Here is a 23,376-nt window from a genome sequence, read left to right as displayed (position 1 = left end):
GTGCTTCCCTCACCATTACCAGTTTATTATAAAGGACGCAGCTCAGGCAGCCGAGTGGAAGAGACACATAGGCCAAGGCACGGGGTGCGCAGAGCTCCCACACCCTTTCACCAACTCGGACACTCTCCAAACACAATGGTTCAGGGATTTTATGGAGGCTTCATTACGATCATTGATTAAATCTTTGGCCATTGGTGATTAACTCAATCTCCAGCCCCCTTCCTTTCCCAGAAGCCAGGGTCTTGGAGCCAAAAGTCCCAACCCTCTAATCCTGCCTTGGCGTTTCCTGTGACCAGCCCTCATCCTGTCTAGAGCCCCCAGCCACAAGTCATCTAATTAGCATACAAAGATACCTCTATCATTCCAAGGGTCTTAGAGGCACCTGTGAAGGAACCAGGAACTAAGACCAAACACTATAACAAAAGATGCACCTGTTACCCTAATCATTCAGGAGATAACAGGGGTTTTAGGAGCTTGCCAGGAATCAGGACAAAGACTAAAGATCTGTTTCTTGATGATATCACAGTGTCACAGGGCATAAACGCGAATGTTTCCCCCGAGAAGCACAGGCACAGGTGTGTTCACTGGCATCCATATATGCTCCTGTCTGCAGGGGCACAGACCCAGGCACAGAAGATCCAGCCCACCCTCGATCCGCCTCAACCCTCACCTCTGGATGGAAGGCGTGGCAGGAGTCTGGTCGCCGGCGGAGCTTCTGGGAGCGCATCCGGTCACATTTGACAGAGGCATTATGTGCAGAAGCCACTGTTAAGGTCAATATCTCAGGACCGGAGCCCATTCTGCAGACTGGAACAAAGTCTGGAAGAACCTGCTCTGGTGCCACCAGTTGCCCTGCAAGCAGCTTTAGGGTCAGGAGGCAGCACCGGGGCCCAGGGAAGGGTTAGAGAACAAATAACGGAGCCCTGTGGAGGACAGACGGGTGGTGAAGGAGGCTGGCCCCGCTGCTCAAAATCTGAGCCCTACAGACACCTCCTACAGCCCCCGCCCCCACCGCACACATCCCCGAGGATTGCAGGATATATTTGACTTCTGTCGCCTCCTGCAGCACTGGTGGGAAGATGCTGCAGTCACAGGTGGGGTCTGTCACCAGGAGGAGGAGGTTACTGTTGGGAATCTGTTGCACCACAAATACCCTGCAGCAAAGAAAGGGAGTCGAGGATGGCTCCGTGGCGACCACGAGAAGGGCTTCTAGGGAAGGAACTTCTGGAGACTTTAGTGTGGAGTTAGGGTGGCAGGGAAGCCCGGAACCATGAGGCAGGGCGGGTCGGGGCAGCTAAGGGAACGGGCCTGGCAGATGGCTTAGTCCTACTGGCTTTCCTCACAAGCCTTTGCTGCTGCATTTCCTTTCCTAGCAGACTGGAGGAAGTCCAAACTGGACTGCTTTGGAGAGTGCAGAGTTGTTATTAATATATGCAGGGACGACAGGCGTAAATCAAGACCGTCCCGAGCAAATGGGCGGGCGAGGCAACACCTGCTTTGGGTGAGGGTGGTGGGGGCAGGCCTGGGCGAAGCGGCAGCGCTGGAGCTTGGCCACCAGGTGGCGCAGTGGTCCCGCGCTCGGCGAGGCCGTCCTGCGAGGAGTGGCGCGGAGTGGGGCGGAGCCCGCCCACCAGGCCCACGGCCTTCCCAGCAGTCACAGCGCCGCCTACCGAGCGCCTCCCCTGGGACGGGTGGCCTCACACACCCGCATGTGCACACCACAGCCATGTAGACTCTCAGCCTTCACAGCTCTGTATGAGGCTGGTGGTGTGCCCATTTTGTAGATGAGAAAACGGAGACTAGAGGAGGCGAAGTCACTCGCCCACGGTCATGAGCCGGCAAGAGCAGGGCCAGTTTTAAACTCAGGTCTGTCTACTCTGAAGCGCTCGCTTCACTCCGGAGACCGCTGGCTCTATCCTCGCACCGAGCCTTTGAGACAAGTGCACACGGAACGCTAATCTCAACCCTCAACCCTGCACGTCTCAACCCTCAACCCTGCACATAACCCGGGGTGAAACCCGCGCAGCACGACGCGCAGGGAGGGGGAGAAGGGAGCCCCCGATGCCAGCGCCGCAGGTGCCGCACTGTTAATGGTGTGCCACGGGCCTGGGGGTCTAGGGACCTCCTGGCGAGAGGCACGTCTGGCTGAGGCGACGCTCGAGGAGGCCGCTGCATTCCCAGCGTGGGGGTCCTCCCGGGCTCGGGTGCGGGGGTCAGCAGGAGCGACCCTTCCGTCCGGCCTCGCTGCCTCCCCGGGGCCAGGGCGGGTTGTAACTAGCGGCTTCCACACAGCAGGAAGCCTGACAGGGCTGCTGCCCGCGGGGTTCCCAGCGACCCGAGGACATCGCACACTTTCGGGCTTCTCTTCTCGCACCTCCCTCTGCCTTCCAGGTTCTCCCCACGCAGCTCAGCCGCGGGCACTGGCACCGCCCTGGGCACCGCCTGAACAGGGTGGGGGAGGCCCGCTGAAGGGCCCACTCGCCCAGAGACGCCGTGGGGTCACGGCTGCGGCCTTGGTGGGGAGGGCTCGCGACACAGGGTCTGGCCTGGGGACGGCCTCTCCCCACTCCCCTAAGGCAGCTGTCCCGGTCCCCAGCCGTCCTGCCCGCCTCAGACCTTCCGCCCCCTGCCTGTCTCCTCCGCTGAGGACGGTGGGGGAAGACCCTGGGAGCGCGGGCTTGCACTTAGAAGCGTCTCCCTCCTCCCGGCTGTGCAGCCGGCTCCCTGGGGGTTCCGCGGCCCTGCCTAGACTTTGAGTGTGGCGGGACGGTCGGCGCCGCCCTGGGGTCTTACTTCCGGCAGGGCCCGCACTCCATGATCCCGTTGGCCTCCTTGATGGCCGGCTGGTAGACGAACACCGGGTACTCCGTGTCGCAGGGCTGCAGCTGGTCCTGCTTCTTGTGTTTGTGGGCTGCGGGCAGACAGAGAAAGGACATCACGCCACTGAAGGGGCCTCGGGGCATGGCCTGGGGTGACCTCGCCTCAGCACTCCCAGGGCCAGAGTTCACCCCAGTCCATTTGCAGATGGTCCCTCCTTAGGCAGTTCTCAGGACACGTGTGGGAGGAGCCAGTGGGGGTGAAGGGAGGGAAGACACACGGAGGGGCCCTGTGTCTCGGTGGAGGGAAAGCGCTTCCTCTCTGGTAGCCTGGCCCTCTCTGTGAGCTGGGGGCAGTGCACCATCTCCAGGGCTCCTTCCGGCACTCAGATCCCGGGGGAGGGTCTGAGCGGGGAGCAGAGGCAGGAGGGGCAGCAAGCGGTGGCTTGGGGTACTTAGGCCCACCACCCGTCCCTTCACTGTGGACAGACCCAATGCATTTCCTGGGCAATCCTGCCCTCGTCTCCCGCATAGCCAGGCCCACGCTCCACCCACTGAGCCTGAGCACCTGGGGTGGGGGCAGCCGGGCAGGTGGGCTCCAGGCCTGGGGCTGCAGAAGCCCAGAAGGCACAGCCGCCGGGTGCAGGACTCCTTGGGGGCTGTGCGATTTGCCCTAGCTCCCTGGGACAAGGACAGTGGACTCAACCAAAGGTGGAGGCGAGTGCCTCAGCCCCGCTCTGCAGGACCCAAGTCCGCTCCCTCCCGGAGCCGCCTGAGGTGGGCACATGGCAGGGCAGGGCCTTGCCGCACAGGCTGTCTGCATGGCCCTTCTGTTCTCAGGGCCTGGCTGTAGCCCCCAGGGATAGACCTAGAGGTAGGGGGCACGGGTGTGAGCTGCCTTCCCAGGCTCATGCAGAGTCCTACAGGAGAGCATGGGTCTCCTCAACTTCCAAACCCAGAAACTTCCACCCAGAGCTCGAAACCCAGAGGGGACACTAGCTGGCATGCAGAAAACCCTCACTGAGAGGAGCAAGCCCACAGAGGCCAGGGCTGTGAGTTTTGTCCCCAGGGCTGGGCACAGACGCCTGCCTGACAACGGCAGGGTTGAGTGGCGTCCCCAGGGTCACGCAGTGGAAGGGGCTGCAGCACCTACACCCCGGCCTGGGACTCCAAGTCCAGTGCTCCTTCACTGAGGACACTGACACCTGTGCAGGCCAGGCCAGGGGGAGGAGCTCCAGGGGATAGGTACCCCTGAGAAGAGAAATTCTGAGCAGGCAGGTTGAGGGGGATCATCTTCAACTTTTGCAAGATGCAGCTGCTGACAGAGACAGAGGGGACAGTGTCCTGTCACTGACACCTAGTGACTGTGAATGCCCCAGAGCAGCCCCACCCGATCGTGGATGTGAGTCCAGAAGGAGTCTGGAGACACAGCCCGAACTGCCCTGAGCCCAGGGGCAGAGGAAGCCCCAAGCCAAGGCCAGCAGAAGAGAACGAAGAGCAAGCCAGAGAGGGGACCACAGCGGAGATGAAGAGATGGGATAAGCTGGGGACAGCCCAGGTGGTGGGAAGTTCTGGAACCCCATGGCAAAGATTCTATGAACACGGAGGAGCTGAGCAGAGCCCGAGACGCAAGATGGCCTCCTGTGGTCATGGAGGGCCCAGGCACCCAGGGAGTGAGTGCTTTGAAAGGCCAGGCTCATTGCCGTCCTGCACGTGTGGCCACAGCCACCCGGCTTTGTGTTGTGGCCTCTCATTGTTGCTGCCTCTGGGGGACTCTGTCCTCAGACACAGGGGCAGGGGAATCATCCTGAGAGCTTCCTGGGGCCCCCTAGGGGACTCTGTCCTCAGACACAGGGTCCTGCAGGGGAATCATCCTGAGAGCTTCCTGGGGCCCCTAGAACCCGGAGTCCTGCTGAGGGCTGGTGATGCCTGGGCTGGGGCGCCGCTGTTTGCTTCTCCAAGGGGTGGGCTGGAGGTTGCTCACTCATACTGGCTCATGGCCACCCGGCCACACCACCCTTCCTCTTGGAATTACATGTTCTCACCCAAGGGGAGGCTGGAGTTTCTCATTTTCCCTGGGGCCTGACTGCCCTCGTGTGGGATTAGAACTGGGCTAGACTCCCCAGTCCCCCAACCCCCAGGAATGGTACTTCAAACCGGGAGAGCTCAGCCCTGCTTGCGGTCATTCCTGGGACAGGTCATGGAGGATGGGTTCTTTGTAGCTCCTGCTGCGTCCCCAACCCACCGCCAGCAGGGATCGCCTCAGCGGGGCTACTTACAGTGATGGAAGACACTTTTGGCTGGCCGGAACATAAGCCCAGCACAGGGTGGACACGGCACAGGAAGAACATGGTGGCACATGAAGGCAGGATGTCATGGGGTGGTGATGATGGCACATGGAGTGGTGGTGTCCCAAGATGATGTCACACACAGAGCCAGGAGTGAGGGAGGTGATGAGAGAAGGCCACGCAGGGTGAGATGTGAACAACAATGCTTCAGGGTCACCTATCCCCACTGTCACCCACCCCACGGGGAATGGTCTCACATTAGTGGGCCAAAATGCCACCACTCTTCAGCACATGGCCCTGCAGCTCCGTGCACTCACCCTCGGCCCCTCTGTCGTACCAGGAGCCCCAGACGCTCCACTCCAGCAGGAACCTGTCGGACACAGGACTGAATCTCGGAGACTTCCAAGCCCTCCTGACTTGGGTTCCCAAGGGGCTGGAGTATCCCTGACAGCCCCCGGCCCATCCCCTCTCCTCCAGGACACCCTCTTCCCTGCTTGAGGGCTCTGGTGTGAGCAATGAGGTCCCTCCCAGGGGCAGCATGCAGGGAAGAGGTGGTGTCCAAGCCCAGGGATTGTGCCCTCCTTCCCCGGGGTCTGGTAGCAAGTGGGTTGTCCTGGATACCTTGCAGTCCCCTGCTCAAGCACACCCTCCTAAGCCACCCTCGCATGCAGCCCTCCCCCAGCCCCATGTCTACCCCCACTCACAGCACCAGCTCCTGCAGCAGCCACCTGGTCGCCGTCAAGAAGGCAGAAATCGGCTGGGAAGGAGAGCGTGCACACCGCTCACACCTAGGTCCAAGGGTGAGGGTGCCCCCCCACCCCAACACCACCCTCAGAGAGACCAGAGAGTGGGCTGCCCTGCCACTGGGAGTGGGGGCAGCAGAGCACAGGCCCGCAGCCCAGCACCCCCTATCCCCCTATCCCCCACCTGCCCTGCAGGGCTGAGCTAGCTGGGAAATGCATACTGCAGGTCAGACATCTCGGGTGGGGTTGGACATGCCCCTCCAGGAGATGAGTCAAGCCCTCATCCTGGTGCTGCACTGCTGAGGATCCCCGGTGATCAGGCGGCAGTGTCAGGGGCTGAGGCTGGGGCAGGCTGCTCTCTCTGTCTCTGCCAGAGGCACTGTTATGTCACAACTACCAGAGCAGTCCCTTTGAAGCCCCAAAGCCAGACCCACAGGCCTGCCTGGGAGCGGGACTGAGAGCAGTGGCTCTGAGCAGAAGGTGGAGACAGTCAAGTTAGGGTCCTGAGGCCAGACACCCAAGGTGGGTGAGAACAAGGACCAGTGACCTCATTCCAGGACAGGCCAGGGGACTGGCTGGCTGGCTGGCAGAGGGAAGGGCTGGGTGACACTCACGCTGACCAGGGGCTGGGCTGCGCTGTGGTGGTGACTTGAGGGTTTGCACATGGCCTGATAGTCATACATGGTCACTCTGAAAATCAGACGCAGGCTGTGATGAGTCCAAAGCCACCCCCACCCCCTGCCCCTGCCTCAGGAGGCTTTACTAGCAGAGCATCCATTTACCGCAATTCCCAAGGGCGCCTGAGCTAGGACAGCAGATCAGAAGACAGCTCATGCTGAAAATTACATTTCTGCACTTGGAATGGTTTTAAGACAATGAAGAGCAAATGGCTTTTGCCCTCGGAGTTGGACAGTTTTCCCTCTAGGGTCTGAGCTGCGGGGTCCCTCCCAGGGATGCCCACATGCCCTTACGCCGCCCTCCCCACATCATGCTGACGCCCTGGCTCCATAAAGGTTGCTTTGGGAGCTCTTTGGGGGCACCCACTGTGGGTTTTGGAGGTCAGGATCCCGAGATCCGCCAGGACCACTTAGCATCAGCTCTCGGTTCGCTATGTCTATTTGGACTGGGGAGGAGTGTGCCCCACTTACTGGCTGAACACCCCCATGCTGAGCAGCTGGGTCATGACAGCACCATCCACCTCCCCCAGAAATCTTCCCATCTGTGAGAGAGGGACAGCAGAGAGAGAGGGAGGGAGAGAGATGGAGCAGGATGGAGCCTCTGAGTCCAGAACTATTTATTCAGCTCAGGTTGGGGCTTTTGGTGCCAGCTGGGCTTTCCCTCTAACTGCCTCTCAGCATAATCCAGCTGAACTCTTCCACCCACGCCCCTCTCCGGTCCTGGCTCCCTCCTTACTGTCCAGCCTGGTGCTTCCTAAACTGGAAGCAGTCACCTGCTGGCTATGAGACCAACCTAGAGGCTGCAATATGATTTTTTAAATGATACAGAATTCCTTGGAACAATTCTGTGTGAATCACTTGCAGCAAGGTTAAAGAATGTTTTATGAAACTGGATTTGTTGTATATGCTGTGTGTGTGTGTGTGTGTGTGTGTGTGTGTGTGTGTGTGTGTGTGTGTGTTGGGTCAGATATAAAACATGTTTCTGCAGGTCAAGGTCAAAAGCAGCGCCTGTCTCATGCACGCTGGTGTCCTCATCTTCCCAGTGTGAGAGGGCTGCTGTCGCTTTTGATGTCCCTCCATCACCTCCCACAATCTGTGCCCTGTGGATTGGTCTTTTGTCCCCTCCACGACAATGACCTAACCGGATCCCTTGCCCTGTCTCCACTGCCCACCTGCCCTAATTGACCTCTTCTCTTGTCCCTGTGGCACTGCCAGAGTCATCTTACTCAAATGCAACATGGATGGGTCACTCTTGCCTTCATTTCCAAAAAATAAAACAGGACCCTCCCTCCTGCCCCTGGCTCCGCTTTTGTTGTCCATCAGCCAGCATTTTGTGGCATCTGTGCCCTGTGCCAGGCAGTGGCCCCATGGCTGACTGAGAATGGCCTCAGGCCCTCCACTCTGCCCCCTCTCACGGCCTGTGTACCTGCCTTGGCCTCTTGAGTCTGCCGTTTCTCAGCATGGTAGGGTGGCAGAACTTGGGCGTTGGTGTTGGATTTCGACTTTGTTGTGGGCTGTCCTTAAAAATTGGGGATAGCGTGTGTCCAGCGTGTGGCTCCCAGTAAATACTTGAAAAATGGCAGCCATCGTTAGGAGGAGAGCTCCGCGGTCCAGCTTGGCTGTTGTCCCTGCCCTGATTACCCTTTCTCTGTCCTCACGCCAAGGAACTTTCTTCCTCACCCTCGCTGGGAAGTCTTTCGATTCTAACTTTCCCAGCCAGAACAAGGCCTTCCGCTTCACACTGGCAGCCTGTGCAGTCCTACTCTCACTCTGCCTGATAAGATAGTTGGTTGAAAACTGCATGAGAACAGGACCATGTCTTACTCATCTCTGAATTCCCCAAAGTATCTTGGTACCTGGACATACTCAGTCAATGTGGAATTTTGGTAGGGAAGGGAGGTGGGAACCAAGCTGATGGCCATGTCGGTTCTTCATGGAGAGCTTTCTAGCTGCCAGGGCCCAAAATGATGACATGTGTGATAACTACCAATAAAAAGAAATGCAAGGCTGGTACAGGAGCTGAGGCACATGGGCCTGGCCAATCTCAAGGAAAGCCAGGCAGTGTCTGGGTGCCCACCTGGGGCCTGCCCTGGGCAGCCAAGGAGACTCCAGCAATCCTTCTGAAGGGAATAGAGATTTATTCCAGACACAGGCTAGTCAGAACGCACAACTCCTGAACACCCAATGAACAACCAGAGAAGTTCTGTCTCAAGTAAGAGATGATGGTGCAGTTTCAGGACAATAACCCCAGTACCATGCCCATGGTTCATAATGCTGTGACTTATAATCAGCCAATATGGGGCCACAGGTCCCCAGATGCGCCCACGCCAGGAATCTGGGATGAAGTCAGGAAGTATTACTTTCCAAATTGGACTTAAAGAACAAAACAGAGTCCTTACAGCCTACAGTATTTCTAGTATAAGTGGAAATAGCTGACTTATAAAATTAAAACGTAAGGATGCAACGCACTAAAAATGCATGGCAAATTGTAATCTAAAAATGGACAGGTCAATTACAAAAGTAAGCAGCAGGAAAACAGATTCAGACAAAGGTACTCAGACTTGTCTGTCTACACTCTGCTAGCTCTTTACCTGGAATGGCCTGACCACCAAAAACTATTTCATAACACCTTTTATTCATAAGGCACTCACCAGGTGAGTGTGATGCAAAGATGAATGAAATGGACACAAATCAAGAGCTTCAGACTAGTTTGCATGGACAGACAGGGAACACACGAACTCTCAGACAGGGCTGGCTGACAACCTGCACCTCCTACAGAGGTGGAAAGGAGTGGGAACCCAAAACCCCGGCAGGCTGCATGGAAGAAGGCAGTGGGCATGGCAGGGGGACAGCAGGGAGGGTCAAGGGCATTCCAGGGACAGAACAGCACATGGGAATATGAAAGCCATTGAAATCCTGCCTGCTCTTCATGGCGCAGCCCTAAAGCTCTCCCTGGTGCCTCCAGCTAGAGTGAACTCTCTCAGCTGGGGCTTGCTTTTTGCTATTCTAGTTACTGTGTGTGTCTGTGTGTGTGTGTGTGTGTGTGTGTGTGTGTGTGTGTGTGTGTCCCCTCCATCACTCCCTCGCCTGACAGCAGGATTCTAGGGGACAGAAATCCACCTCTGTCCCACAGCACCACACCATGTCCTGTTCACAGTTATTATTCCATGCATATTTGCTGAAGGAATGTGTGAGGGAATGAATGACCCGAGTCTTCTGCTCCCTGGGAAAGTGCAGCGGGGTGGAGACAAGGCTTCTGACGAGGCTGGTCTTAATTCCTACAAGCCTGTCCCATTCTCCTTCCTAATTCTAAGCTTATTCACCAACAACCCTGTGGTTTAGACCCTGGATTCTGAGAAGAGAGGTCCCTGAGAGCAAGGATGTGTATCCTGGACACTAGAAAAATGTATCCCCCTCCATAAATAACTAGCTTGATTTTTTCTAGGATTTGTCACTCTGGCAGAAAATATCCATTCTCCCCGTCTTCTTTAGTTAGGCAGCCTGACTTTAATTATGGCAGCCATGTGCTCAGCGAAAAGACTACATTTCCCTGTAGTTCTTGCGGCAGGGACTGGCCAATGGAATGTGAGCAGAGCCGCTGGGAGGGACTTCCGGGAAGCGGGCCCAAGGCCTCCTGCCTCTTCCCCATCCTTGCCCTTACGCTCTGGGAAGTGGACTCGAAGGCAGGAGCCCCTCCAGCTATGCTGGGATCGTGCGGATGGGGACAGGCTGGGCCCAGGCTGCCTTCATCCATTCTTTTATGAAGGAATAAACCTTTAGTCGTTTAAGCCACTTCTCTTCTGGCAGCAGAACACAATTCCTGGCTGATAAGTTTCTTTTGTACTTTGTCAGGGCAAATCCCCGACTCAGATAGAGTCCCTGACCTGCAAGGCCAAGGTCCCAACGTCGGCGTGGGTGCCTTGTCGATTTGGGAGCCCCAGACCGCCCGCGGAGTGGCACCCAAAGCATAGCACGATGCAGGGGCCTGGCCACCCCAGCCCCCCTTTCACGGGGGACAGTTCACAAATAAGCAGTGGCCCATGGGCTGCCTGAACTCTGGGGCTGGGTCAAGAGAGTCGAGGAACCCCCTGCCTGGCCTTCGAGTCTGGAGGGAGGCCGGGGGGAGACGGGTCCTGTGAGCACCACCCAGAAGCCTGCAGGGGAAGCTGATGGGGGCAGAGGCAGGCGACCAAGTGATGAGAGGTTGGCCAGTCCCTCCCAGGCCTGGACTAATTTGCAGGGCTGTGGGAGGCTGTGCCCAGAGAGAAGGGGTGCTCTTGACTCTGGTGACAGATGGAGTAAATGTCCCATGTGCTCCTTACCTGGGACAGCCTCCGTTTCTTCTCTAAAGATGGGAGCTCATCCTCCTAAGGCCTGTGGACACTCAAGTCCCTGTGCCTGGCTCATGTGGGGATCACCTTCCTTTTGTCTGCTCCTGGCTTGTGCAGCCTCACCTGCCCCTCCGTCCTCCAGGCTGTAGTCTCTTAAGGAGTGTTTTGGACACTCAGGGGTGCCTGAGAGGGATGTGGAGGAGCAGGGTGGGGGTGGGGCGGCACTGCACTCCCTAGAAAGCCACCTGAAGAGCCTGCCTCTGACCACGACAGGATTAATTTTATTCCTGGAGGGCCCAGTGGAGCAGGGCCATTTAGGATGCCAAGAAGGCAGAGGGAGCACTGCTGCCAGGGCATGTGGTGCCCCGGAAGATGGCCAAGGCAGGCTGCCCAGAGTGGAAAGGATGGGAATGCGTGCCAGACTGGGATAGTGACTTGAAGATGAGGAGCCTGGGCTGGGCGGGCCGCAGGGAGCAGGGAAGTGAGAAGAGAAACAGGAGCCAAGGTCCAGACAGGCATGCCCGACGCCCCTGACAACAGAAAGGGATGCCCTGCTCTGAGGGCCTGCCCATCCCGGCTCACTGGGCTGGGGTGTGGAGGGAGCAGGGTGCTGTGCTCTGAGAGATCCAGGTCCCTCAGGGAAAGGTGCTGGGATGGACCTTCGGATTTTCTAGGCTGCAGTTGCTGCCCCTTGGAGATCCACTTTGAAGCTCCCATGGGTGGGTGCTGCTCAGAAGCAAATGACAGGAATCGGAGTCCCCAGATGCAGGGTGACAGATCCACTATAAATATTACAAAGCTCCACAAAGCTGCTGTCATTGTCTGTCCCCAGCTGTCTACTTCTCTTTCTAGGCCCCACATCGAGGGTTGCAATCTTGTCATCCATAACTCTTATTATTTTAAGAATGAGCCCTGGCCTGGAAGAGAGGCCAAATGTCTAATCAGCAGGCCCGGAACACCACCGGTGCTGAGAAAGAGCCACGCGGCCACTCCCTTGGGCTGGCTGCAGATGGGGCCTTGTGGTTTCCCCACTCACTGACTATGGGCAGGAGGGCGTGCAAGGACTTTGGGGAGAATCTTTGCATCTGTAGCTCAACAGGCTTCTCTCTCCAGGACCCTGGGTGAACCCTAGCAGGGACAAGGAGTCGCTGGAAGCTTTTGACACATTTGCCCAGTCAGGAAAGTGACAGCAGCCAGCTAAAGTGCATCCAGATCTACAGCAGCCATGAGGCCTGGGGAGGGTTCTCAACCCACCATGCACCCAGTCACCTGGAGGGCCCCTTTGAGCAGACTGCTGGACCCCAGCCCCGGAGTGCCTGAGTCCCTAGGTCTGGGGTGGGACCCTGGAAATCTGCATCTCTAACAAGCTCCCAGATGCTGGGGCTTCCGTCCTTCAGCCACACTGGAGGCCTAGAGATAAGCAGGGAGGAGCAGCGAGGAGTGAATGAGTTAGGGGAGGCCAGGCCTTGTGGCCCTCGATGGTGCTTGTGTGTCTGGGGAAGAGGGGCAGGTTTGGGTTGGTTGGTGGGAGTTGGTGGTGGGCGGACTCTAAAGCGGTTCACAACGATCCCGGCCCCCTGGCAGTCCTGCCCTTGTGTAAGCCCTTCCTTGAGTATAGGTTGGACATAGTAACTTGTTTCTAGCAAGCAGAATATGGTAAAAGTGATGGGGTGTCACTTCTGACTTCAGGTTTCAAAAGACTGTGACTTCCACCTGGTTTGCTCAGTCTGATGAAGGAACTTTGAGCTGTAAGCTGCCCTGTGATGGGAGAGGAGGCCTCCACCTCACAGCCCTGGAGGAACTCAATGCTGCCAACATGTGACTGGATGCAGATCCTTCTCCAGTCAAGCCTGGAAATGACAGCAGCCCTGGGGACCTTGATACTGTAGCCTTGTGCAAGACCCTGAGCCAGCTGCACCCAGACCCCTCACCCACAGAAACTGCCAGATTTTAAGTCTTGTGGTTGTAAAGGCACTCTCGCTCTTTGTGCAATAATTTGTTATGCAGCAATAGATAACTGCTACAGAGTTGTTAAATGAATAAGTTTTTTTAAAAACAGCAAAAACAGATGGACGGACAGAGGGTCGGACAGCTGAACAAGTGGCATCAGCCCCAGACTCTCTGCCGCCCTGTCTTCCACTCACCTCCCAGTCTAGCGCCTGCTACCTCCAGCCCTCACTCTCAGGCCAGTTCAGTTCTCCACACAGTTATCGAGTGTCTGCTGTGTGCCAGGTGGGCTCTCCGGCCGGGTGCCCTCCCATAACCCAACACAGTTCAGGCTGCATGGCCAGAGCTGTCCAGAGTGAGGAAAGAGGAACCGAGCCCTGTCACAGTGTCATGACTCCCAGGGCCTTGACACTAGCCCAGAGCTTAACACAGGGTCGGGATTCCTGGGCCTTGCCTTTCAGGTCCTAGAGGCATTGGTCCTAATTCCATGAGACTCAGCTGAGTGCAGCAAGTGAATGAAATCTGCCTAAGTGGTGACAGAATGACCTGGGTGGGGCTCAGGGCCAGGAGTGTCACCCAGGGGGCTGGGACTTGCAGCCTCGACACCCACCAGAGAAGGCCAATCTAGCTGGGGTCATGAACCATGCCCTGCAAATGCTCAGGTCCCATCAAGGCCAGTGTTCTCCCAGCTCAGTTCCCCTTCCAAGAGGTCTTTTCTAGAATCTTTACCCCCCCTTCTTTGCTGCTCTTCCGTTGGCTTTCTAGGTTTGAATTCTAGCTTTTCTGTGGCTGTGCATTTTGGGGTTAATGCCCTAACCTGCGGGACCTCATTTTCCCCTCCTGTGTAAAGTGAGACTAAAAAGGTCCCAGCAGATGATGTGGGGGCCCCTCCTCACTTCTGGGGCCTCACCATTGGGGGAGCAAGGGTGAGCCAAGCACGGCGGGAGCGGGGGCCCTGGCAGGAGCCTCTAGAAGGTCAGTTCGTTTCTGCCCTGCTTCATTTCATGGAGGATTTGGGATGGCATATAAAACTACACACGGGGTAAAAAGGTAATAGAATCATTGAGAAAATGGGGGTGAATGAGTTAAGTAAACAAATACGTTATAAAATATAAATCTCTGAGTAATTGATTGCTACCACATCTAATCCAAACTTGTTCTCAGTGGCTTTACAATCTGTGAAGACACGTGAGCAAATGTGGTCTGGACAGAATAGGACCAAAGTGGCCCAGTGGGTTATGAGAGGGTCCCTCGAGGGGTTCCTATCTCGAGATGCCATGTGCTCACCAGCTTCTCTCAAGGCTAGGGTGGTTTCCCTCCAGGGTCGGCTCCCCGCACGGTTGTCTGGCTGCCTCTGGAGCAGAGGCTGGCAACTACAGCCCGTAGGCCAAGCCTGGCTCACTGTTGATTCATGTGAGACCTTGATCTAAGACTGGCTTTTCCATTTTCAAGTGGTTGGGGAAAAAAAGTCAAAAGACTGATAACATCTCACAACACATGAAATTTATATGAAATTCACATTTCAGTATTCAAAGGTTTTACTGGAGCAATGCCACGTGCATTTGCTCACAGATCGCCCGTGGCTGCTTTTTTGCTGCAACAGCAGGGCTGAGTCTCATGAAGCTCAAAACCAACACGTGCATCTGCCCCTTTAGGAAGCACTCGCTACCCCTGCTCTAAAACTTGCTCTCAGGCTTGGCCATCCTCTCCCTCTGTCCTGCCACCTCCCATCCCAGTATCCAGGATCCAAGCTCTCTCTGGGATGCCTTAGCCCATGCCCCGGCCCTTGAAAGCCAACACCACGGGAGGCCTAGGGACATGGTCGGTCTCAGTCACCCAGGGCGAGAGGGGTCGGAGCATGAATGAGGGGGCGTCAGGTAATCCCGGAGCCTCACACCAACCACTGCTTTCAACTCTCGTCATCACCGGTGTTCTCCCAGAACAACGGAAAAACACAAAGGCCCGGTGCTCTGTCTGGGGAGGAGTGAAATGGCCAAAAGGGGGCATGAAAGGGAGAAGGGGGATACCAGAGGCAGGCGCCCAGGTGACCATGATGCACAATTAGCTGTGTGTCCTGCAAAGCACCCCCCTCACTCCCACCAAGAGGAAGTTGAATGAAACCATCTTTGGCTTCTCTACTCTTGTGGCTGAGAACTGCTGCTCGTTAAGTGGGTCATTTAAACACTACCCCAAGGAGTTAGATTTCATGACCCACTGGTGCCCCTTTGTCCTCACTTGCCCTCTTTCCCAAGTCAACTTCCGACACCCCTGCTCTGGTTCTTACCCTGTTCCGACGACTTCTTTGGATCCGAAGCCGCATCCCGGTCAGGCCAGACCACAGCCCAACGACGCGTGGAGGCGGCCTTGGCCACGACCTCGGCATCAGCCTCCACATTCCCAGCACTTAGAGCCTTCAGCTGGGGCTGGTTCAGACACTGCGTAGTCCAGCCCCCAGCGAGACACAGCTGAAGTCGCTTGCCCACATCACATTTCTAATTAATTCCACATAATGGAAGTCGCTTGCCCACATCACATTTCTAATTAATTCCACATAATGGAAGTCGCTTGCCCACATCACATTTCTAATTAGTAGCAAAGCTCACATAGAACCAAATACTATGCCCCTTTCCCTGAGGTTCAGGCAGAAGGCTGTTCTGATGCTTCTGCCTTGCTTCAAGGAGATACATCTGGTGAATATATCTGGATTTGCTTCAGGTTTGAATGGGCTTCTTTCTCAGTTTGATTCCTGGCTAAGGAAATAATCCATTTTGAGGCCCCTTTTGGAGCCCAGCAAGTATAAAAATATTATTGTACTTTCTCTTTTTCCTTTCTGAGCACATGCTGGGTTCAGGGAGATACCCACATCCAGCAGGGGCGGGGGGGCGATTAGGATGTGCAAGCCAGGCATTCAGGTGGGAAAGCATCGCGTCCATCCCCCATTTCTTCTCTGACCCACCGAAAGCTGGGCGTGGTGGGCAAGAGTATAATTTTCCATAAGGTCCAGACAGGACAAGAACATGAAGTGGGGAAGCTGCGTCTTCTGGGCCCCGCGACGGTAGAAAGGCAGGCGGGGGTTGGGGAGTGATCTGATGAGTGAGTGTACTTGGATCCCTGTGGGGAGGCCCCGCGTGAGGCTGGGCCAGTGTGGCCAGGCAGGGCCCTGAGATGGGGTTACTGAGTGGCTCCTACCAGGCACGGGAGGAGGCCAGGCTAGTGACAGAGAAAATGGAGAAGTAATATTTTCTGACTCTCTGAGTTGAAAAGTGCTCCAAATTCTGCCTTCTTGCTCTGTTGACTTTGGCGTCAAGAACACTAAGTTCTTCAGACCTTTCACCTGAATTGGCCCTGAGCAGGGTCCACTGGGGGCCGCGGGGCTCTCTCTGGCTGGAGTGGGTTCCTGCTGTCTCCAGTCCTCCTGCCGCCCTCTCCCCTTCATTCTACATCCCCAGTGACTCACCTCTTCGGACCTCTTGGAGATCAGAATGAACCCGTTGTTGTCGATGACGAAGCAGTCCAGATCCTGGGAGGAAACCCAGAGGGGAGGTTACGCCAGGGCCCTCGCCCACCCCGGTCCTCCAGCCTGTCCCCCAGCTCTGGAAGGCAGCATGGGAGCTTCACTGCAGGGAAGGAGGGCATCTGGGACGGGGAAGCTGGCCTGCCAGGAGGACCAGGCGGAGAGCCATGGCTCCCTCCTCCACCTTCCTCACACGGGCAGAACTTACGCTGTCCTCGCAGCTCTGTCTGCACGGCCCGTCCACAGTGCTGCACTGGAAGGAAGAGGAGAGACTAAATGTGGACACTGCATGCATGTGTGTGGTAGAAATGGCGCGTGTAAGTGGGAATGCTGTGTGTGTGGTACGTTTGCAGTGTGTGTGCATGTGTGCACGGGGTGTGTATCTGCATGCAGAGGGCACGTGTGTGGGGTGTGGGATGTGTGTGTCCATGTGTGGGGTGTCTGTATGTGGAGGGCACATGTGTGTGGTGTGTGTTAGCATTGTGTGTGTGGTATGCATGTGGTATGTGGCCTGTGGGTACCTGGCTGGTGGATTGGCCCAGGTAGCCCTTCTAGAGGTGCAGGCTCTGCAGCCCCCGGGCCTCGTTGCTGGTGTGGGGAGGGGGCTTTGGGGGCTCTGCGGGGCTCCTGCACTGGCTGTCTGGTGAGGCGGTGGGTGACCGCAGCCCCCCGCCCTCCGTCCCTCTCAATTCACTCTCGGGCTCCCTGCCCTTGCCCAAAGTCAGGCCGCAGCAGTGGGTGATGGGGGCCGAGGGGCTCGGTGTTGCAGGAGATTGGGGCTGAGGGAACTTGAGGGAGATGATGGGGGCAGCTCAGAAGCCCAGAGGGACCTGAGGGCTCTGGGGAAGCACAGGGAAAGGAGCCAGTAGAATGGGCAGGACCGGGCCAGGCAGAGCTGGGAGTTCTCAGCCAGAAGCCGCTGTCGTCTCTGCCATCTCTTGCCAGCCATCAGGGCCTGGACCCTGGACCTTGGACGGTGGATCGAGGTGGCTCTCCCTTTGCAGCGGGGAGGCATGCCAGTGGCTTTGGGGTGGCGAGAAGGGGTGACTCTGGCTCGTGCCCCTCAGCACTGGGCTGGGAGGGGCTGGGGACCAGCACTGAGACCCGGCCTGCAGGCTGGGGAGCTGAGGGGCTGAGAAGCAGAGGGGCCGGGAGGGCATCCTGAGAGCCTCAAGGCAGTGGAGCATCCAAGGGGAGTGCAAGGGTTTCTCACACCCAGGGGAGTGTGGTGAGTCCCCAGCCCTGACCTGGCCCAACATCACACCTACCTGCCGCGTTGCCGCCCAGAATTTGCGCTGGAGGAATTCCAGCTTTATTTGGACGCCCACGGCTACAGGGCAGGAAGAGAGAGGGCAAGTCCAGGCAAGAGACGGGGAGAGAAAAAAATAGAGTCGAGTTAAAGAGAGGAGGTGCTTCCGCAGGAACCGAGGAGAGAGACAGGACAGGATGGGAGGATTGAGTCAGAGGGCAGAGTGCAAATTGAGATTCCTGGGGAGTGGGAGGGGTGGGGGAAGAAGAAAGACAGCAGCCTCTCTCATCCCCACTGGAAGAAGAGGGCCAGAAAGTGCCCAGCAGTGACGAGGCTCCCATTCCAGAGAACAATGAGGACAGATTCATCCTAGATCTCTGGGAACTCAAGTCCGGTGGGTGGGACAGCTCAGTCTCCCCTTTCCCATAGATGGGAATATAGAGGCCAGAGAGACCCACCCATTTGACCAAATCACGTGACCAAGAGTCTCAGGTGCCCTGAGACTGGAATTCAGGGCCATTGCCCTAGCAACTCATGGGCTCCTTGGAACTTGACCTGGGGTAACCATTTCTTTCACACCCTCTGCTGCTGAGGATCTTCCCCGCTTTATAAGGAGGCTCTTTTCCAGCTCAAAGCCAGGTTCGGATTTGCCCAGGGCTGCAAGTGGGTTCCAGGAAACTACAGGCACCACCAGCTGGCAGATAGTTCTCTTTTGATGACTCTGCTCACAAGGGCCACCCCTGCCTTTCTGGTTCCCAAACAGGCTTGGAGAACCCAAGCGGGTGCTCACATATCAAGAGAAATCTGGGACGAAGAGCTCCAGGAAAACTTGGGGCCAATGAATAGAAAGAAGAGGCAGGTTATATGGAAAAGAAGAAGAATTTCAAAACTAGGCCAGCTTCCTAGTGTCTGGTATAATAATATCAAAACTGCGCTGGGCGCTTAGAACGTGTCCAGCACTTCACATGCATGAGTGTATTGATTCCCACAGCAGGCCAGTCCTATTATTATTCTGACTTTCCAAGCTGAAGAAATGGAGGCTTTTCAGAGTCACATGGCTTGCCCAAGTCACCAGCTCGTTAATAACAGAAGCAGGACTGCAGCCCGGGCCTGTCTATCCCTGAAGCTGCCTCCTCTCTGGACCTGGACTGAGTTCCTGGTGGTCGGGAAGGAGCAGCGGGCACGGGCAAGCCGCCGTCTACTCAGGCTCTGGTTTCCTCATCTGTGAAATGTGAACAGATGTGGCTTCTTAACCATTATGCTGTGTCCGTCACAGTCGTTCTCACTTCTCGAGTACCCCGTTGATGGGGGTTCCAGTATGGCACAGAGATACAGGATTGTGTTTTTGTTTTTTCAATCTGGAATGATCTTAGAGAAATTTGATGGGAAAAATGACAGCAGGGAAGGGTCAAAGGCCAGAGGTGCAGCCCTGCATTTTCCAGGGTTGTGATCTTTGCATTTTGTCTCCTCAGCTGCAAGATGAGTCACGGTTCTACTTCCCCTAGAAGGGCAGAAGTTGCATAAGATTGTTGAGGCTCAAGTGGGAATAATGTGTGAGGCTGTTACTCTATACTAGAGCCTTGGATTTTAAACTTCAGCATCACCTGGAAGGTTTGTTAGAACCCCACCCCCAGAGTTTCTCCTTCACGGGGTCCAGGGCGGGCCTGAGAGTTTCTGAAGTGCTCCCAGGGGTTGCCAATGCTGCTAGGCCAGGCACTATATTTAGGGAACCCCTGTCCTAAAGCCTCACCAATTGAACCTTCTAAGATGATGAAGATGGCCTACATCTGTGCTGTCCTAAACAGTAGCCAATAGCCACACGTGGCTACTGGGAACTCGGAGTGTGGCTAGCACGCCTGAGGACCTGAATTTAAAAACAACTTTAATTTTAATTAACTTAAATTTAAATAGCCACGTATGGTTGGTGGCCACTGTTTCGGACAGTGTTGTTCTAGAGCTCATTTGAGTTTGCAGATGAAGAAACCGAGGCTTTGAGAGGCCCCTCCCCTCCCTTGGAGCCTCACGGCAGTCCTGGGCTGGTACTCTGGCTGGCTGGCCTTCTTGAACAGGTCCTATGATAGGGGAACATTTGAGTGCTTTGGGGGTGTTGTTGTTGCTTTGAGGTCCAGGTAGCTGAAAGGAGTGGGCTGGAAGGGGACGGGTAGACCCATTTGCTGGCCCATGACAAAGATGAGGGCTGCGGAGACAGCGCATGGCAGCGGGTGAGGTGTGCTCAGGGCCTGGCATGGCCGTGCTCCTCCTCCCGCTCATGTGCCCCTCTAAGGTTGTGGGGACCCCTTGGTCTCTTCTCCTTCTTTTCCCTTATAAGACCACCCTAGATATTCATTTTAGACAGATTTCTTTCACCTGCAGGAAAAGGCTAAGTGAAAGAGGATCATCAGAGTGAATCACGCTAGTGCTCAGAATGACCAGCTCCTCGGGATTGAAGAAAGCTTCCTTCATCCTGTCCTTGGCCTCCGTGGTCAAAGAGGTCTCACATTATTCCTAGAATAAGACTCTGCCTTTCCGTGTGATGGCTCAGTGTCAAGTCGCATAGAATCATGAGATTTCTGAGCTGGAAGAAATTCTATGATTCTAACATGGGGAGTCTGGAGAGGGTGGGGGTGAAGGTTTTGAGGCTCCTTGGGCAGAAATGGGGGGAGCAGGGCACAGAGCAGATTTTCCCCCACTTGGTTCCATTCCAAGCTCCTCCAGGGCAAGCTGTGTGTCTTGCCCTGGGTGTCCTTTGCGAAATTTAGGGCATTGCAACCGCCTATAGGCATGTCATCTGCCCTTGGGTCACAGAGCGCTAATGAGCGCGTTTTACAATCCTCTCGTAAGACCAGAAAGTTCTCCAAGTCCCCACTCGACCCAAGAAGTCCAGCTGGCTTCGCCTTTCACTTTGAACTTGGCACGTTCTTCCCCAAACCTGAGCCTCCTTGAGACTTCTCCATTTCAGGACACATTTTCTATCTGATTGCTATCACATTCCCTCCTCCCATCCAAGGTCTGCACACCTCAGTTCCAAAATTTTATAAATCTGTCCGCTTCCCTCCCTCTCCACAGTTACCACCCTTGGCCAAGCCAACATTGCTCTCACTCGGATTAACGCAAGCACCCCCGAACTGGCCCCCGCCTTCCATCCCGCCTCTCTCTGATCCATTCTCCACATAGACTGGATCATTCTGAAGATCAAATCACACCACTCCCCGGCTTAAAACCCTCTAATGTCGTCCCATTGCTCTTTTTTGTTTGTTTTGTGTTTTTGAGACGGAGTCTCACTCTGTCACCCAGCCTGGAGAGTAGTGGCACAATCTCAGCTCATTGCAACCTCCACCTCCCGGGTTCAAGTGATTCTCCTGCCTCAGCCTCCCTGGTAGCTAGGATTACAGGCGCGTGTGACACCGTGCATGGCTAATTTTTGTATTTCTAGTAGAGATGGGGTTTCACCATGTTGGCCAGGCTGGTCTCAAACTCTTGACCTCAAGTGATCTACCCGCCTCAGCCTCTCAAAGTGCTGAGACTACAGGAGTGAGTCATCATGCCTGGTCCCCATTGATCTTAAAATCTAAACTTGTAAGATGGCCACGGGAACTGGCTCTGCTGATTTCTCTGATTTCAACCAGAAATGCTTCACCTCTCAAACATGTTAAGCTCATTCTCACCCCAGGGCATTTGTAGCAGCTGTTCTCTCCTCCTGGAATGCTCTTCCCCTAGAACTTTACATGGCTGGCTCCTTCCCATCATCAGGTCTCAGCCCAATATCATCTCCTAGAGTGGCTGTCCCTGGCTTCCTGAGGTAAAGCAGGCCAGGGGGACCTCCCTCACCTTTCACTCTCTATCTTATTACTTTTTTAATTTTCTAAGTGACATGATTTGTTCATCTATTTGATTTCTCATTTATTGTCCGTCTGGGGCTAATGGCAGGCAGGGGATTGAGTTTTGATCCTCAGCACCTAGAATCATACCTATCATAAATTTTTCTTGAGCTACGTAAGCAAATTCAATTTGAGCCAGCCACTTGACAGGGAAGCCGAATTCTACCAGGTCTCACTGTCCCTTCCCTCCAAGCTTCAGGGGCCTTGCTGACCTCCTTCCTCTCCATTTTGCTGTGCCCTCTCACTGTCCCTGAACTTGAGATCCTGGAGGTTTAGCTGTGCTCTGGGTCCCTTGAAGACTTCGGAGGCAATCCACTAAGAAATGGGGATTTAAGTGAGACACGAAGAAGAACTTCCTTATGGCAAGAACTGCAAGATGTTGAAGACAAGACACAGTATTGGGAGTAAAGGCAGTGAGGCACGGAAATATATTTACCAGTGAGTCAACAGTGTTCTGCCGTGCCCAACCGCTTGCACCCCCTGGCTTGCATCATATTGAATCCTTCTGTCAACTCCAGTCCCACAACCCAAGTTGTGCTTTTCCACTCCAGACACCCAGGGAACTGAGTCTTCTCCCCCAGGATCCCTGCTCTGCTTGTTCAGGTGAGTGGCTACTTGCGGGGGGGACTGCCCTTCCTCCCATCATCTCCTGCTGGCCAGCTGTGTGCAGGAGACAACACCTTATGATATTATGTTTGCAGACAAGCTCACACCTTTCGGTGAAGAGAAATTCAGGCAAAGGGCCCGAGGGAATGCAAGGCACTCAGCTTTTCCTGTTGCTTTCCTGGGAGTTATCAGGAAACCTTCCCTCACGCCTGTGCATGGTGGGCCCCTGTTTTAGACCCTGACCTTGGTCCCCAGGAGGGCCTGTCATGACCTGAAAGAGGAGGACAAATCTCAGACCCCTTCCTGCCCCAGCTGGCCTCCTGCCCCAGCTGACCTGGATCCCTTCCCTCCCTCCTGTCCTCCCTCTCCGGGCTGTCCCTTGCCTTCCTTCTCTACCCTGCCTCTCCGCATTGATCTCGTGCCTTCCCCCAAAGCAGCTTTCCTGTGAGATCGCAGCTCAGCTCCGCTGGCAGACAACGTAACAAAGAGCCTCAATAAGGCCAGGCCGGCAGGCGGCTTATCAAGATGTACGTCTTTGCTCTGCATGCAGACTGTCACCTCGGTGCTGCTGTGTCATCACAGAAGGCAAAACCAAACAGCTGTGCATGCACATACATGTACATGCACACACACTTGCACACACATACTCATGCATGCACACACGGACACACAGGCGTACACACACACTTGCACACACATACTCATGCATGCACACACGGACACACAGGCGTACACACACACTTGCACACACATACTCATGCATGCACACACGGACACACAGGCGTACACACACACTTGCACACACATGCATATACACATGCGCACCATGCACATGCACACACACGTACACACACACGCACACACATAGCATGCACATGAACATATGAGTTTGCACACTCCTGCTGTGGTCCCAGGAGTCAGAAGCTCCAGCTTTGCCCTCCTAGCCCTTTATCTGCTTCTCTTTCCTCCTCCTCGGTCTTGAGAACCGAACCGGGAGACTGCGTGTTGCCCGGGATGGCGACTGTGGGGCATGAGAGGGATCATGTTTTGTAACACAAGCTGAGGACTCGGCAGCTGCACAGCGAACACTTAGGTCACAGAAGGCCAGTGCCAGAAGGGAGACCAGAGATCTCCACCCATCTCCTCATTCTGCAGGGCAGGAATCCCAGCCAGCAAGGCCCAGGGCTGCTGAGTGAACTCACTAGCTAGCTAGTCACTGAGCAACAGAGTCTGGAGTCTGGGTCCCCTGATGCCCAGTCTTGAGCTCTTTCACGTCCTCCATTCCTCACTCAGTTGACACGAAGGCACTGGGGCCTGACGGACACGG

General features: G+C 55.6%; 1 protein-coding gene across 1 annotated transcript in view; it reads right to left on the bottom strand.

Annotated features, from left to right (window-relative positions):
• CACNA2D4 (calcium voltage-gated channel auxiliary subunit alpha2delta 4) overlaps positions 1 to 23,376 on the bottom strand; it is a 131,325-nt gene that overhangs the window by 2,680 nt on the left and 105,269 nt on the right. The window contains exons 27-37 of the mRNA XM_030804400.1: positions 17,585 to 17,646; positions 16,525 to 16,569; positions 16,260 to 16,322; positions 6,996 to 7,066; positions 6,462 to 6,537; positions 5,809 to 5,861; positions 5,422 to 5,474; positions 5,096 to 5,116; positions 2,794 to 2,911; positions 1,042 to 1,154; positions 671 to 753 (exon numbers count right to left, since the gene is read on the bottom strand). Of these exons, the coding sequence (XP_030660260.1) occupies positions 671 to 753; positions 1,042 to 1,154; positions 2,794 to 2,911; positions 5,096 to 5,116; positions 5,422 to 5,474; positions 5,809 to 5,861; positions 6,462 to 6,537; positions 6,996 to 7,066; positions 16,260 to 16,322; positions 16,525 to 16,569; positions 17,585 to 17,646 (758 nt within the window). The remainder of the gene's footprint in view (positions 1 to 670; positions 754 to 1,041; positions 1,155 to 2,793; positions 2,912 to 5,095; positions 5,117 to 5,421; positions 5,475 to 5,808; positions 5,862 to 6,461; positions 6,538 to 6,995; positions 7,067 to 16,259; positions 16,323 to 16,524; positions 16,570 to 17,584; positions 17,647 to 23,376) is intronic.

The sequence above is a fragment of the Nomascus leucogenys genome, chromosome 23, assembly GCF_006542625.1.
Source record: "Nomascus leucogenys isolate Asia chromosome 23, Asia_NLE_v1, whole genome shotgun sequence".
In the NCBI taxonomy this organism is placed as follows: domain Eukaryota; kingdom Metazoa; phylum Chordata; class Mammalia; order Primates; family Hylobatidae; genus Nomascus; species Nomascus leucogenys.
This window is presented reverse-complemented; position numbering and strand designations above follow the sequence as displayed.